Source organism: Manihot esculenta, chromosome 2 (genome assembly GCF_001659605.2).
Source record: "Manihot esculenta cultivar AM560-2 chromosome 2, M.esculenta_v8, whole genome shotgun sequence".
Classification (NCBI taxonomy): Eukaryota; Viridiplantae; Streptophyta; class Magnoliopsida; order Malpighiales; family Euphorbiaceae; genus Manihot; species Manihot esculenta.
This window is the reverse complement of record NC_035162.2, coordinates 532,617-549,187: the sequence shown is the minus strand read 5'-3', so window position 1 is coordinate 549,187 and position 16,571 is coordinate 532,617. Positions and strand designations below refer to the sequence as shown.

The window sequence follows — 16,571 nt, the reverse complement described above, 5'->3', positions numbered from 1 at the left end:
TTAGTATTTAAATGCATGAAGATGAAAAGTTAGTTTTAATTTATTTTTAAACTTATAAACAGATTTAACTGATTTGTAATTTAAATAAACACCATTAAAACCTATCAATCAGGGTTCCATCACTAACTAAAACTAAATTTAAAAAAAAAAAAAAGAAAGAAAAATCTTGTTGATGAGTAGACCTATGATGAATGATGAAATATCCAGCTATAAGCTATTTATGGCGTTTTACATTCATCAAGTTGATCAAGTGGGCTCGTCTACATGGTTGTCTCTTGCACATTATTATAATTTAATTTGGTCCCCTTCAAGCATTGTAACGCTTTGATATTTTTTTTTATTCACCCTGCAAATCACATGTCCCATTTTGTCTACTAAAAACATATTCTATTCTTAAATTCTCATACACATACACATTTGACATGTATGCACCATTACTTTCTTATAATTTATAGAGTAAAACGTTTAAATATATTTATTTTTTTTATATATAATAAAAAAATTAAATATATCACATTTTTATTATTAAAACTTAAAAATGGCTAAACAAGCTTGATCATAGTTGCAACTTGAACAGTAAGAAGTGGTGTCCGAGTACGCAACGTGGCTCTACAGCACTGCCCATAAAAGAGAAAAAAAAAAAAAAGAAAACAGGAATCTGATAACACTTGTAGAATCCTAGGGTATATAATATTTGAATAACCATTTTGACCAGCAAGTATACCTGCCAAAATATAAAGTTAGTTGGGAAAAATCATGCTGTGACTTCTTTGTTTGGGATCGCCTAAATCAAGAGAGCTATTATAATATCAAAAACTTAAATTGGGATAACAATTTATCAATTACATCAAAGCCACTCATAATCATGTAATTTTAAGAGTGAACAGCTATATCAACTATCTTAGATGAAGAGATATCAACAAATTCCAACCAAGAATAAAGAAAAGAAAATCAGAGACGTTCTAATTTCAGGCTCCAACCTGTATACATTATACACTTTAAGCCACCAACCGGAATGACTATGAAAAGGGAAGAAAAAAAAAAAAAAAAAAAAAAAAAGCAAGAATCTTTGTTTGGCAAATAGCTAGATTTCAATATCAACATATATGCTGGAAAAAAAGAATCTTGCAATTATATATATACTGCATATTCATCCTCTCATTTGCATGTTTTACTTGTAGTGCTAAAATATATAACCAAGGAAAATCAATCGCTGAAGTTAAGAAGCAACAGTCAACATTTTGAGATCAGATCCATGAAAGAAATGGAAAGCAGAACCATGGAAGAAGAAACACATGAGATGAGCACCCCTCTAAGTAAGTCTCTTGCTGCTTCATCTCCAATCGGACTCGGTTCTTTTTTGTAAAATATGTTAATCACTAATTGTTCCTTCTTTTGGGTGTTTATCAATTCTTACAGTAACCAAGGATGAGAAAGTTGAAGATTCTAAAAATATCTCATCTGCATCTTCCTCATCGTCAGAAGCTATAGCAGCAAATTCTAAATCTGAGATCCAACAGCTACAAGAAACAGAAGAGAACTCACCAGTCAAACAAGTTGCCTTAACAGTGCCAACCACTGATGACCCTTCTCTACCAGTCCTCACATTTCGGATGTGGGTTTTGGGCACCGTCTCTTGTGTCCTGTTATCATTTCTCAACCAGTTCTTTTGGTATCGTACAGAGCCTCTATCAATCACAGCCATCTCTGCGCAGATTGCTGTTGTGCCCCTTGGCCAACTAATGGCTGCCAAGATCACAGATAGGGTGTTCTTCAAGGGGACTCGCTGGGAATTCACCTTGAATCCTGGACCTTTCAATGTCAAAGAACATGTTCTTATCACCATCTTTGCCAACTCTGGAGCTGGAAGTGTCTACGCCATTCATGTTGTTACCGTTGTTAAGGTGTTCTATAAGAAGCATATCACATTCTTTGTTTCCTTGATTGTAATTATCACAACCCAGGTTTGTTCCTGCTTTTATCATTACCATATTACATTTTTTTTTAAAAAAAATTTTCTACTTAGTATTTTTTTTTTTTAATTATTATTTGATGGGGTTTGAATTGTAGGTGCTGGGGTTTGGATGGGCTGGGATTTTTAGGAGGTACCTGGTGGAACCTGCAGCTATGTGGTGGCCAGCAAATCTTGTTCAAGTTTCCTTGTTCAGGTAAGTCTTCGTCTGCAATAAGTTAATGCTTTCTTGTGCCTTGTTCTTCTTTTGCTTCTCTTCTTCTTCAAGAAAGAAAGAAATATAAAAAATCATTTCTGGTATTAGAACTTTAATCATCATCATGGTTATTAATATTTTAGAATTCTAATAAAAATTGAGGATTGAAGTGAGTTTTGCGGGCAAAGACTAGTGATATCAGTAGTTAATATCTTGAGATGATTTTGTTTTTATTCAAATTAGAGCAATTTCAGACCAAAGAATTTTAAATGAGATTTTTCAATTTTTATATTTCACAATGAAAAGTTTAACGGGTAGGATGTTATTTTCAATTCAAGTTGTGATGTAATGAAAAAATTATTGATAATGAGTTTATATGAATATATATGTCGTATAAAATAATAGTTGATTTATATAAAATTTTATATATTTATAAAATTAGCCGTTAATTTATGTATTTTGTGGATTTAAAATATTTTATAATAAATAAAGTTGAACCAATCATATTAATTATTTTTATTTATTTTTAATAATATAAATAGATAGGTCTATTAAAATAAATGTTTCATTGTTGAATTAAAAAAAAGGGAAGACCTACGATTTTTCATCAAAACTATAAATTAATTTAATGAAATCAAATATAATCAAAAATATATTTTAAATTGATTTCAAATTATAAATTTAAATTTTTGCTTTTTCATAACTGCATTTTTATGGATTGTTTGTAGATGTTCAACCTATTCAGTTTATACATTTACTGAAATGGGTTTGATTTTACATGGTTGTAAATTTTTGTTAGACACTTATATTTCTGTTAGATGGATTCATCATCATATCACTCTAGCGGCTCATACTTTAGCTAGAAAATTTATTAGGTGTGATTGTTTTTCAGTTTGGAATGATATCCATCTTTATTTAATAAAATTTTATTAAAATAATTAATAATTTTTCTTTAAAAAAATTAATAAGCATGTATTTTAAAATTATAACACATTATAATCTATTATCAAAGATTTATTTATAAGAATATTTATGTTGTAAAATAATATTTTTTTAAAAATAAAATTATTTTGTATTCAAATAATAATCATCCCATATAACAAAAAAAACAAACGTAATTAAAAAAAAAACATAAATTCTTCTCGCTTTTTATAATCGAAAAATTAATTAAGAAATGTTGTATTCAATAATAATATTCTAACAATTGATATTTATAATTAAGTAAAAAAACTCAATAGAATAAACTTTACAGTTAAAATAGTCTATCTAATTCTATTGAGCTTGTTATTGGGCTTGAAAACTGACATGTGGTGACACAGGGCTCTGCACGAGAAGGAAGAGAGGCCCAAAGGTGGCGTTACTCGTATCCAATTCTTTCTGATAGCCTTCACATGCAGCTTTGCGTACTATGTGTTCCCAGGCTACCTCTTTCAAATGTTGACTTCCCTCTCTTGGATTTGCTGGATATACCCCCAATCTGTCCTTGCCCAACAACTGGGTTCAGGCCTTTATGGCCTTGGAATTGGTGCTCTTGGAATTGACTGGTCCACCATCTCCTCATATCTTGGAAGCCCGCTCGCTAGTCCATGGTTTGCCACCGCTAATGTGGCTGTAGGATTCTTCTTTGTCATGTACATTTTGACCCCGTTATGCTACTGGCTTAATGTGTACAAGGCCAAAACCTTCCCCATTTTCTCAGATGAACTCTTTACATCAACAGGGCAGGAGTATAACATTACAGCTATAATCGATTCTCATTTCCACCTTGATATTGCTGCCTATGAGAAGGAAGGCCCCCTCTATCTCAGCACATTTTTTGCAATGACTTATGGAGTTGGCTTTGCTGCACTTACTGCCACCATTATGCATGTTGCTCTCTTTCATGGAAGGTACTAAGCTGAAGCCTCAAGGTAAGTTTGACATAAAGGGTACGTGTAAATGCAATCAACTTATTTAATTCAATTGTGAAATGTAGGGAAATATGGGAGCAAAGCAAAGCAAGCTTTCAAGAAACCAAAATGGACATTCACACAAAACTGATGAGGAAGTATAAGCAAGTTCCTGAGTCGTGGTTTGTGTGCATACTTTTGGTTAATATTGCAGCCACCATCTTCGCCTGTGAGTATTACAATGAACAACTTCAATTGCCATGGTGGGGTGTATTACTAGCTTGTGGAATTGCCATTGTATTCACTCTCCCCATTGGCATCATCACTGCAATCACAAATCAGGTACTTTTTACCATCACAGCCTGAAATGCAGGAAACTACAAACCTTGTGTGTTGAGATCCCTTATTTTCTTATTACATAATCTCACTATTCTGATGTCAGACACCGGGATTGAACATCATCACTGAGTATATAATTGGGTATATCTACCCAGGATACCCAGTTGCCAATATGTGCTTTAAGGTGTATGGGTACATAAGTATGACACAAGCAATAACTTTCCTGCAAGACTTTAAACTTGGCCACTATATGAAGATTCCTCCCAGAACAATGTTCATGGCACAGGTTAATATTTTGCATCACATTCCCATTTCCTATACCAATTAGTTTTCCTCTAATTAATTTGTTTTTAACTTTGGTTAGATTGTGGGAACTATCATTGCCTGTCTTACCTATCTGGGTACTGCGTGGTGGTTAATGGAAACCATCCCAGATATGTGTGATACAACAGCCTCCAATAGCGTATGGACTTGCCCGAGCGACACTGTGTTCTATGATGCATCTGTAATTTGGGGTTTGATTGGACCTCGCAGAATTTTTGGAGATTTAGGCACCTATGAGGCAGTCAACTGGTTCTTCCTAGGTGGAGCAATTGCACCTATTCTTGTGTGGTTAGCTGCGAAGGCATTTCCTCAGCAAGAGTGGATTAAGCTTATAAATATGCCAGTATTAATAGGCGCAACAGGAATGATGCCACCAGCTACAGCAGTTAACTACACTAGTTGGATAATTTTGGGTTTCCTCTCTGGCTTTGTTGTGTACAGATACAGGCCAGACTTGTGGCAGAGATACAATTATGTTCTTTCAGGGTCACTGGATGCAGGACTTGCATTCATGGGTGTGCTAATATATCTTTGCTTGGGGCTAGAAAATATTAGTGTTGATTGGTGGGGAAATAACCTTGATGGTTGCTCCCTAGCTACTTGCCCAACAGCTAAAGGAGTTGTTGTTGAGGGCTGCCCTGTTTTCAGCTAGAGATTGAGATACTGTAATTTGTTTATTTTTAATCAGAATTTCAATACCAATATATAATAAAGTATACCTGTAACTTCTTTTTATGCCAGAAGGTGAAAAAATTTCATTGATAAAGAAAGACTAAGATAAAGTTAGATTTTACACAACTCTTACAAATAAAACAGGCCTGTAGGATTTTTTTTTTAAAAAAAAAAAAAAAATACAAAGTCAGCTAAAAATAAACATTGAAACAAGGCCCACTGAAATATTAGAAACTTGAAATCCACTTGATTCGAGAAAGAAGACTCAGTGGAAGAGGCAAAACGCACGACTAGTTCTAAAAGATCGCAAGCCATAGAGGCAAAGTTGGATCTCCTACTACAGTGGCTATAAAAGCCACTTTGAAAGATCTACTTAACAACCTGTTGCAACCAAAAAGAAAAGACCCATAAAAACAACACGTAACCAGGCACCTTCTTTGGCTCAAGAATCGCAGTGGATTAAGCAAACATAACATGTAAAAGAAAACGAAAAAGGTACAAACAAAAGAGAAGACTAAGACGTCAACCAACTTGGATTTGGTATTAGCAGACATCAAGCACGTCGCTTATAGACCGGGGCCAAGCCCTCGACCGCGGCCCATCGCTCAGAAGCCCACATATCCTCTGCACTAATAGGTCAGGCCCTTTCGAGCCTTGATACCGGAGCCCCTCCGAATTTCTCAACCAGGCCGGCCTCGCCTTCACTGCACCTCGGGCCGATCTCCTTTGGGCCCAGCTTTGCTCCTATCTTCCGGCCCAGTCCAGAACCAGAAGGAAGACTCATTCATCTGCCTTGTGGACCCCTCTATACACGCACAAGGAGAATCAAAGGTCGTTACGCATGGAGCAGAGATCTGATTCTCTCATACGTCCGTATCAATATAGCAGGGACAGGTGGACCAACGATATACGTTCTGTTAGCACGTCACTAGCAGACAAAAGGAAACATATAAAAGGAGAAATACTCTCCTCTAGGTCTAAGTTTTTTCCAGTTTTACAGAACCCATTGTAAAACCCCATTTTCTGAATCTCAGATCATCAATTGGCGCCGTCTGTGGGAAACGAAGGAGATCTTTTCATCACCGGAGTTCCACTCTTAACAAAACCCACTGAGATCCACGATGGCTAATCACAATGAAAGCAACCTTAACATCCCAAATGACCTGAGCTCTGCCCAAGAGGGGCAGCAGTTCTCCTTTTCTAGCCCTACAACACTAAACAACCAAACACCCATTCCTCTCAATCCCTCGCCAAGCTTGGCAGGGAATGCTCCCACCACTACCTTATCCAACCAGGACCTTCAAACCATGGCCCTCCAACTGCAGAACACCGCCCACTGGTTGGGGCAGATAATGCAACAAAGGGGCCTCAACACCCCGATAAATACACTCCCAGTGGTAGAAGAACCCCAAACCAATGAGCCCCAACCTGCCCTTGACCGTCTTCAAACCAGCAGCCGTGGTACCGGAGAAAGAGGGAGAAGAGCCGGGGAAGAAGAAGAACCGGAGGCCCGAGTCCATGGAAGGAGGGTGAGGGAGATGATAGAGAATGATGAGGCTGACAACTATTCCGCCGGGACAACCAAGTGGACGAGAAGTGAAGCAGAGGAGGAGGAATACCACCTAGAGAAGAAACCCAGGCTGGAAGATGAGAATGTAGACCAAAAGCTGCAGAAGTTGAGAGAGCAGCTCTTGGCCGAGCTGGGAAAGAAGGATCAGAGCCAAACCTTCCTGCCCACTTCTTCACCTTTCTCGAAGCGGGTACAGCAGGAGACTGTTCCAAAGAAGTTTATGATGCCATCAATGACGGCTTATGACGGAGCTGGAAACCCACGAGAGCATGTCCTCAACTACAAGACTTTCATGGAGCTGCAGACTCTGTCAGATGCCTTGATGTGCAAGGCATTCCCAATGACGCTCTCGGGGCCAGCGAGGGCGTGGTTTAATAACCTTGAGGCTGGAAGTATCAGCAGTTTTGGAGATCTGGCCACTCGCTTCATCAGCCGGTTTATTGCCGGGGTGCCTGCGGATAGGAAGACGAGCTACCTGGAAACAATCAAGCAGAGAAGAGACGAATCGCTCAGGGAGTACGTCGCTCGTTTCAATACGGAGGCTCTGCAAATTCCCGAGCTCGATGAGGGAAGGGCGGTGGAGGCCATGCAGAAGGGAACGACCTCTGCTGAGTTCTTCGGCTCACTAAGCAGGAAGCCTCCGACCTCACTAGCCGAGCTGATGCAGAGGGCTGAAAAGTATATAAGGCAGGATGATGCCTTAGTGACAAGCCGATTCGCCAAGGGAGCGGTAGGTAAGGAGAAAGCCCCGGAAGAAAGGAGGCCGGAGAAGCATGAGAAGAAACATGGCAAAAGGCCTGAGCCTTACAGACAGCCCTGGGAACGAAGGGACCAAAGACCTCTCCCTCCTCGGGTCTCAGAACAAAGGCCACTCCCTCCGTGGGTCCCAGAGAAGCCGACCCCACTTAACGCTTCTAGAGCCGAAGTACTCATGGCCGTCCAAGACAAAGAATTCGTAGAGTGGCCCAGACCCCTGAGAACAGAAGCCGACCAGCGAAATCCTGACAAATACTGTCAGTTCCATCGCACTCATGGCCATGATACCAATAACTGCTTCCAGTTGATCGCAGAAATCGAGAGGCTGATAAAAAGAGGGCACCTGAAGAACTTCGTGAAGAAACCGGAAGGACAAAGACCTCAGCCCAATTCGGCAACCCAAGCGCCGAGAAGAGCGGGAGCAGTGAATGATGGGTCTAGTGGGACCATTAACATGATTGTGGGGGGCACAGGAGGTCGGATGAGCCGTAGAGGAAAGAAGAGGAGTCGAGAGGGAGAAAGCAGTGGCGCCGAGGTCATGCAGGTCGTCGAACACTCTCCAGTGGCCATCACTTTCTCTCCGGAGGATGCTCAAGGTGTTCAAATGCCTCATGACGACGCCCTTGTCATTGAAGCTGTCATCCACAACTATCGGGTGAAGAAAATCCTAGTGGATGATGGGAGTAAGGTCAACCTGCTACCCTACCGGGTCTTCCAGCAGATGGGAATCCCTGAAGAACAGTTGGTCCGGGATCAGGCACCGGTCAAAGGAGTCGGAGGAGTCCCAGTACCTGTAGAAGGGAAGGTGAAGCTGGCTCTCACCCTAGGAGAAGCACCGAGGACTCGCACTCATTATGCGGTGTTCCTGGTAGTCAAACTTCCTCTGAGCTACAACGCGATCCTGGGAAGACCTGTGCTGTTTGACTTTGAGGCCGTCACCAGTATCAGATACCTGGCGATGAAGTTCCCAACAGAAGCAGGGGTGGGAATAGTTCGGGGAAGCCAGGAGGAAGCAAGGGCAGTGTACCTAGCCACGGTAGCAGAGCCGAGCTCAACAGAGGAGAGGCTGGATTCAGAAGTCCTGGAGGTCCGAGACGAGAAAACAGAGGCCAGGACAGAACCGGTAGGGGAACTGGAGATTTTTCCCTTATCAGAAGTAGAAACAGATAAAGTCTTCAGTCTCAACGCCGGCCTCACCAAAGAGCAGAAAATTGAGGTCATGGCCCTGATCCGAAGTCACGCATCAAGCTTCGCCTGGAAGCCTTCTGACATGCCCGGGATTGACCCAAAAGTGATGACGCACAAGTTGAATGTCCTCCCTGAAGCTAGACCGGTAAAGCAGAAGAAGAGGGTAGTAGGAAGGGAGAAGCAACAGGCTACCAAGGAGGAGGTACTGAAGCTAGAAGAGGTAGGCTTTATTAGGGAAGTCATGTACCCACAGTGGTTAGCTAATCCTGTACTAGTCAAAAAAGCCAATGGCAAATATAGGATGTGCATAGATTTCACTGACCTAAATCAGGCCTGTCCTAAAGATTGTTATCCCCTCCCTGATATTAATAAAATGGTTGACTCTACGGCCGGTTTCGATTACATGTCTTCTTTGGATGCTATGTCTGGCTATCATCAAATCCCAATGGACAGGTCAGATGAAGAAAAGACCTCGTTCATAACAGAAGATGGGACATACTGCTACAAAGCCATGCCCTTCGAGCTAAAAAACGTCGGGGCAACATACCAAAGACTGATGAACAAAATTTTCAAAAGCCAGATCGGCAGAAACGTAGAGGTTTATGTAGACGATATGATAGTCAAAAGCCTAACTTTCCAGCAGCACATAGCAGATTTGAGGGAGGTATTCGGAGTATTAGACCAGTACAGAATGAAGTTGAACCCAGCGAAATGTGCCTTCTTCATCAGAGGAGGAAAATTCATGGGGTACATGGTGAGTGGGAAAGGCATCGAGCCCAACTCAGAGAGGTAGAAGGCCAGGATCACCAAGACCTCCTAGCACCAAAAGATCTCACTGAGATATAGAGATCTCAGAGAGATAGAAGACCTCACTGAAGATATAGAGATCTCAGAGAGGTAGAAGGCCAGGATCACCAAGATCTCCTAACACCAGAAGATCTCACTGAGATATAGAGATCTTAGAGAGATAGAAGACCTCACTGAGATATAGAGATCTCATAGAGGCAGAAGACCTCACTGAGATATAGAGATCTCAGGGAGGTAAGAGACCAGGATCCCCAAGATCTCCTGGCACCAGAAGATCTCACTGAGATATAGAGATCTCAGAGAGATAGAAGACCTCACTGAGATATAGAGATCTCAGAGAGATAGAAGACCTCATTGAGATATAGAGATCTCAGAGAGGCAGAAGACTTCACTAAGATATAGAGATCTCAGGGAAGTAGAAGACCAGGATCCCCAAGATCTCCTGGCCCAAAAGATCTCACTGAGATATAGAGATCTCAGAGAGATAGAAGACCTCACTGAGATATAGAGATCTCAGAGAGATGAAAGACCTCACTGAAGATATAGAGATCTCAAAGAGGTAGAAGACCAGGATCCCCAAGATCTCCTGGCACCAAAAGATCTCACTGAGATATAGAGATCTCAGAGAGATAGAAGACCTCACTGAGATATAGAGATCTCAGAGAGATGGAAGACCTCACTGAGATATAGAGATCTCAGGGAGGTAGAAGACCAGGATCCCCAAGATCTCCTGGCACCAAAAGATCTCACTGAGATATAGAGATCTCAGAGAGATAGAAGACCTCCCTGAGATATAGAGATCTCAGAGAGATGGAAGACCTCACTAAAGATATAGAGATCTCAGAGAGGTAGAAGACCAGGATCCCCAAGATCTCCTGGCACCAAAAGATCTCACTGAGATATAGAGATCTCAGAGAGATAGAAGACCTCATTGAGATATAGAGATCTCAAAGAGATGGAAGACCTCACTGAGATATAGAGATCTCAGGGAGGTAGAAGACCAGGATCCTCAAGATCTCCTGGCACCAAAAGATCTCACTGAGATATAGAGATCTCAGAGAGATAGAAGACCTCACTGAGATATAGAGATCTCAGAGAGATGGAAGACCTCACTGAGATATAGAGATCTCAAGGAAGTAGAAGACCAGGATCCCCAAGATCTCCTGGCACCAGAAGACCTCACTGAGATACAGAGATCTCAGAGAAGTAGAAGACCTCACGGATCCCAGGGAGGTAAAAGGACATAGTTCCGACCTCCCACAAAAGATTAGGGCAATCATAAGAGGCACCGACCTCGAAAAGTGACCGCTAGTCCTAAACCAGCTCAACTAGCCCAGAGAGAGGTCTAAACAGCAAAGAACCCACAAAACGCTCAAGAGTAGGCAGCTCGAAAAAAGAAAGGTTAAGTCCGACCTCACAAACGAGCTCGGGGCACCAAAGCGAAAAAAGCAAAATTTCGAACCCCTGAGCTCGCGAAATAAGCAGCGTCACGGACTATAGGCATAAAAACCTAAGCAAAGAGCAAATAACCGAGCTCCCAGCTCGGATAGACTCGCAACATGAAACACTCCGGTAGAATGAAAGCTAAGTATAGAGGAAATAATAGAGAACCGAGCTCCCTCTTTGAAAAGGCCCATAAATGCAGGAACATATAGGAGGATAAAGGAGGGCAAAGGACTGTGCTCACAGCTCGAGTCAGTTTGCCATGAACAAACATTTAGCAAAAATAACCCAAGAAGAAGGAAAACGACAAAGGCCGACCTCCCCGATCCAGTGGAGCACACAGATTACATTGCACCGCCTGACGAAAGGTCACCTCGAGGAGGACCAGACAACCGAGCTCACAACCAGAAAAGCAAAGTAAAATCGCCTAAAAGGAAGCCGTGCAAGTACAAATAAAGTACAGGGATTTCCTCCCTCACTATTTATGTCATAAATACTGAGGAAGTAAAGGGGCAATCCGAGGAAAATCTAATGACACGAAGCAGATAAAACCTCAGCTCCAGTCTCTGTCAAGACAGAACTAAAGGCAGAAAGACGAGTCCTGCTCATCATCGAGACAGGTACATGATCTGATTTATTATTACTCAGCAAAGGTTGTGCGCCCGAGCTCACATTAATAAAGTAACGAGACAGAACTCATGAGTGCAGCTAGCCCAGAAAGAGCTCACGGATGAGAATGCCTGGTGAGATTAGAAAAGTTTATAAGTCAGAGACTAAGTCCCTGGTTAAAATTTTCAGCCTTGATTAGCTGAGAGAAAAGGAATGAAAAATGATGTAGTCAATTCCTTACAAAGTTTATTAAGCACAGCGTAAGTCTTCTTCGTCAAAATTTTAAAATTTAGACAAGATAGACTGTTTAACATAAAAAGTAGTCCAAGTAAGGACTTACATTTCTAAAGATATTACAACCTATTTATCTGATGAGGTCGAAGGAAAAATAGTCCTTAAGGGACTTACATTTCTAAGAATGTCATCGCCTACATTATCTTTATTTACATTTGCATCTGAAGGAGATCGGACACCCTCCAATTCAGATTTCCCAACGCCCACAACAGGCGCATTCTCCAGCCCTGGGCCGAGGTCAACCCCTTCAAGCTCGGGGTCATCTCCTTCAGTTCCTAGGTCCTCCATATCTTCCCCGTCCAGCTCGGATTCTTCCTCAGGAGACCCAGCTGCAGTGCGAGAGGTTCCTCTAGGCAAGGAAAAATCATCTTCCCCATATAACACATTCTCACCATCAAAATCCACTTCGGCAACTCGAAGTTCTGCCAGAGGAGTATCAGGAGCATGTCTGGCTTCTCTTAAACCCCGATTATAGCCAGTCCTGAACATGCGGAAAGCTTTCTGCCAAATAGCAACCTTCATCTCCGCAGAGGCTTTATACTCCGCAAGCTGTGACTCACATGCCTCAGCTATAACTGCCTTCAGCTCAAGGGAATCCTTGTAGTCCTGGAGGTGAGCTTCACAGGCCTGCTCAATCTTTCTTTTTAGCTCATCCGACTCCTGATACTCCTCCAGACGCTTCTCACACTCCAGTTGGATCTTGCCCTCAGCATGTCTGGCTACCTCGAGCAGGGCCGAACATTTACGTTCTAGAGTCCTGACTTCATGGCTAAGCTGTTGATTACGAAGTTTGGACTCCTCCGCCGATGAAGCTAGATCTCTGATACGTTCAGAATTTGTGCTCAGCTCCTGCTCAAGGACCTCCACCCGAGCTAAGGCCATCTCTTTTTGAATATTCACCTTATCCAGGTGAACTTGAAGTCTTCCTAACTCAACCTTCAGGGCCTCATACTGGCACTGGACCTCATCCTTCTGGCTTATGGCCTCATCCCTCTCACGAAGGGCCCCCACCATGGAGGACAGCTGCTTCAAAACCTCCTCACAGCGGACCTCAGCAGCAGCTGCCCTTTCATCTGACTCCTTTAAAATCTCCCGGGTGCGAGACAACTCTGCTTCTAGGGATTTGGCATGTTCATGCGCCTCGGCTGTTCTCACATCAGCCCTTTTGAGAGCCTCCAAAGCTGTATGTAGCTCGCATCGGAGAGACTCGGAGTGCTCTCGAGCAGCTGTGAAATTGCCCCTAGCGTCGCCGGTAGCAGATAAGTTCTCTTCCAGACGCGCCTCCTCAATCCGGCGATTCACAGACTCCCGGAGAGAATGGTCGCGAGCATCTACCTCCATGAAGAGGCCCGTCACCTAGTACAAAAGAGCAACCATCAAAAGAAAGAAATAAAGAGAACCAAAAGAGAAACAAAAAAACAATTTACCATCAGAAGCATCTCCCTAATTATCTCCCCGAGCTCCTCTCGAGATCGAGATCGGAACGACGCTTGTTCCCTAGTAGAACTGGCTAGAAGACCAATGAGAGCAAGCAGGCGTTGATCTGAGGCCTCCGTAATTCCACCAAACATCCGTTCTCTAAGGATTTCGGCGACTACACTAGCCGGAGATTGATGGGTGATGTCCTCCGCATTTAGAATGTCGTTGTCAGGAGCAGACAACAGAGGAACAACGGGAACATTTTTCTCTTTCCCAATAGGAGGGAGGGCTGGAGATGATCCTTTGGAAGCCCTGTGCTTCTTCCGAGCAGGAGCTGGGGCAAATGTTTTAGGAGGGGAGGGACGCTTATCCCCGGCCTTCGCTACGACGTCCCCGGACCCAGATCCAATCCCCACTGGGGCAGGGGCATCTCTGGTAGGAACCTCTGGGACACTGTCCTCAACAAGAATGACCTCCACCTCAGCTCACTGGTTAAAAACAGAGCTCACGAGTACGGTTAGTTTAGCTCAGAAAGAGGCTACGAGTCCGAAGTGATGAGGACGTCGTGGAATCATACAAACCTGTGGGTCAAGACCTCAGCTCACTGGTTAAAAATAGAGCTCACGGGTACGGTTAGTTCAGCTCAGAAAGAGGCTACGAGTCCAAAGTGATGATGACGTTGTGGAATCATACAAACCTATGGGTCAAGACCTCAACTCACTGGTTAAAAACAGAGCTCACGGGTACGATTAGTTCAGCTCGGAAAGAGTAAATCGAAAGCTCAGTTGGCTAAATGAACTCTAGTTCCGATTGGCTAGAAGGCGAGAAGGAAAAAATGATACAGCGAATTCCTCAGGAAAAATTACGAAGCACGCAGTCTAAATACTTCACTCATGATAAGGAAAGAACAGCTTGAGTATGAACGAAAAACAAAAATTTCATTAAAAGAAAAATACATTACAGCATGTTACAAATACCTATATTACAGGATAGAAAGCTATCCCTAAAGGATTTACATGCCCGGATACATCATCATCTATGTTTACATCACTGTCACCTACCCCACCATCTTAACTTTCTATTCAGAAGAATTCTCATAGTTCGGAAGATGAGCTTCACAGGCCGGCTGAGCTCTGTCTTGTTATTATAGGGGAACTGAACAAGTTGATCCCTATAAGCATTTCTCACTATTCCATCATAGGCAGGCTTCCTGCCGCCCAAGTGTGATGCACGATACACTCGAGCAAGCCGAGGAAAACTGGCGAGGCATTCTGAAGAGCAATGGAACAAGTGAATGTTGCAAATCTACACACATACTATGTTGGACTAATTTTAGCAGGTTACCCTTGCTAATATTACGTGTGTAGACAGCATCTCGTATCTCATAATAAGCCTCAAAAACCATGTTATTCCATGAGTTCGAGTCAGGAGCAGACATCAGGGGCACCACGAGAATCTCCTCCTCCTCCCCGGAAGAAAGAAAAACAGGGGCCCGGGCAGGAGCAGGGGGAAGAGGTCGTCTGGACGACCTGGAAAACATGATTCTGGCAACTTGTCGAATAACCTCCCCCACCGATCGCCCCACTAGGAAGACGTCCGAAGCAACGTTCAAGCTTCCCATGGGCAGCGTAAGAATCTTAGGGGGCTTAATCCGCTTCATCTTCATCCCAAAGGCTGCAAAAATCACAAAAGCAAGGTTAAAACAGACCCCATGAGAGACAAAGCATATTCAAAAGAAATAAGGGAAGGGAAATCGTACCTCTTTCGCATGACAAAGAAAACTAAACTTGTATCTTTTGGGAGATTGATCGAACCAGAGGAAGGAGGATCGAAAAGAGAGATCCCGTTGTCCCGGTAATGAGCCCAAGGATGAGAAGGAGGTGTTATTAATATATAACCAGAGGCTGAGATTTTAATGTAAGACAGGGCGACCTTATACTCTAGGCTAGCGGCATCAGAATCCTTAAAGGCTATTCACAAAAGAGGAAAGAAAGCGTATCGGGAAGATAAAGGCAGGAAAGTGAGGATAACAGTGTGCACAAAGAGCAGAAGAAAGCTAGAAATAGAAAAAAGACGGAGAAGATTTAAAGCTACATGTGACAAAAAGATGAAAGGGCGTCATGGAGCAAGCCGAATCCAAACAGGCGCGGTCATAATAATTCTCGATGTTTACCCCCTCGACAGTTGGGGCAATAACTGTCGAGGAGGTAAAGGGGCAATTGATGACCACTATATTTCTCCACCCCAGTCAGGGGTCAAGCCCTTGACCGCGGCCCATCGCTCAGAAGCCCACACATCCTCTGCATTAATAGGTCAGGCCCTTTCGAGCCTTGATACCGGGCCCCTCCGAATTTCTCAACCAGGCCGGCTTCGCCTTCACTGCACCTCGGGCCGATCTCCTTTGGGCCCATCTTTACTCCTATCTTCCGGCCCAGTCCAGAACCAGAAGGAAGACTCATTCATCCGCCTTGTGGACCCCTCTATACACGCACAGGGAGAATCAAAGGTCGTTACGCATGGAGCAGAGATCTGATTCCCTCGTACGTCCGTATCAATGTAGCAGGGACAGGTGGACCAACGATATACGTTCTGTTAGCACGTCACTAGCAGATAAAAGGAAACATATAAAAGGAGAAATACTCTCCTTTAAGTCTAAGTTTTTTTCCAGTTTTACAGAACCCATTGTAAAACCTCATTTTCTGGATCTCAAATCATCAGACCCAAAACTGTCCTCCCTCTCTAGTAAACACAATTAGTTTTTAACAGAACCCATTATTTGCAAACTCCTACTTTTTAGTATTCATTTTTTTTTAAATAATAATAATTTGAGATCTCTTCCTTTCCCATTTTTTAATTTAAATCTATAGTTTTTTATGGGGAGAAAGAATAGAAAATAAACTTAGACGAGAGGATTGAAGATAAAAATAATTTTTACTGTGGTAATTCATAATCCTGCCATAACAGGTACATAGTTTTAATGATAATTATGTTTGAAAGTATATAATAGGTGATGACAGCTGGATTTCTCCATCCCATTACGAGACCGGGCTGATAGTAGCAGTCCACAATCAGAAGGCTCCTAAGCCTCCGAAT

General features: G+C 42.6%; 1 protein-coding gene across 1 annotated transcript; it reads left to right on the top strand.

The window, feature by feature from the left end:
- The first annotated feature begins 808 nt into the window (after positions 1–808).
- LOC110604745 (oligopeptide transporter 7) lies at positions 809–5,457 on the top strand. Its single transcript, XM_021743036.2, has 7 exons — positions 809–1,316; positions 1,420–1,964; positions 2,071–2,168; positions 3,488–4,057; positions 4,144–4,399; positions 4,500–4,682; positions 4,761–5,457. The coding sequence occupies exons 1-7, from the start codon at positions 1,256–1,258 to the stop codon at positions 5,370–5,372; spliced, it is 2,325 nt and encodes a 774-aa protein (XP_021598728.1). The 5' UTR covers positions 809–1,255; the 3' UTR covers positions 5,373–5,457.
- Positions 5,458–16,571: the final 11,114 nt, after the last annotated feature.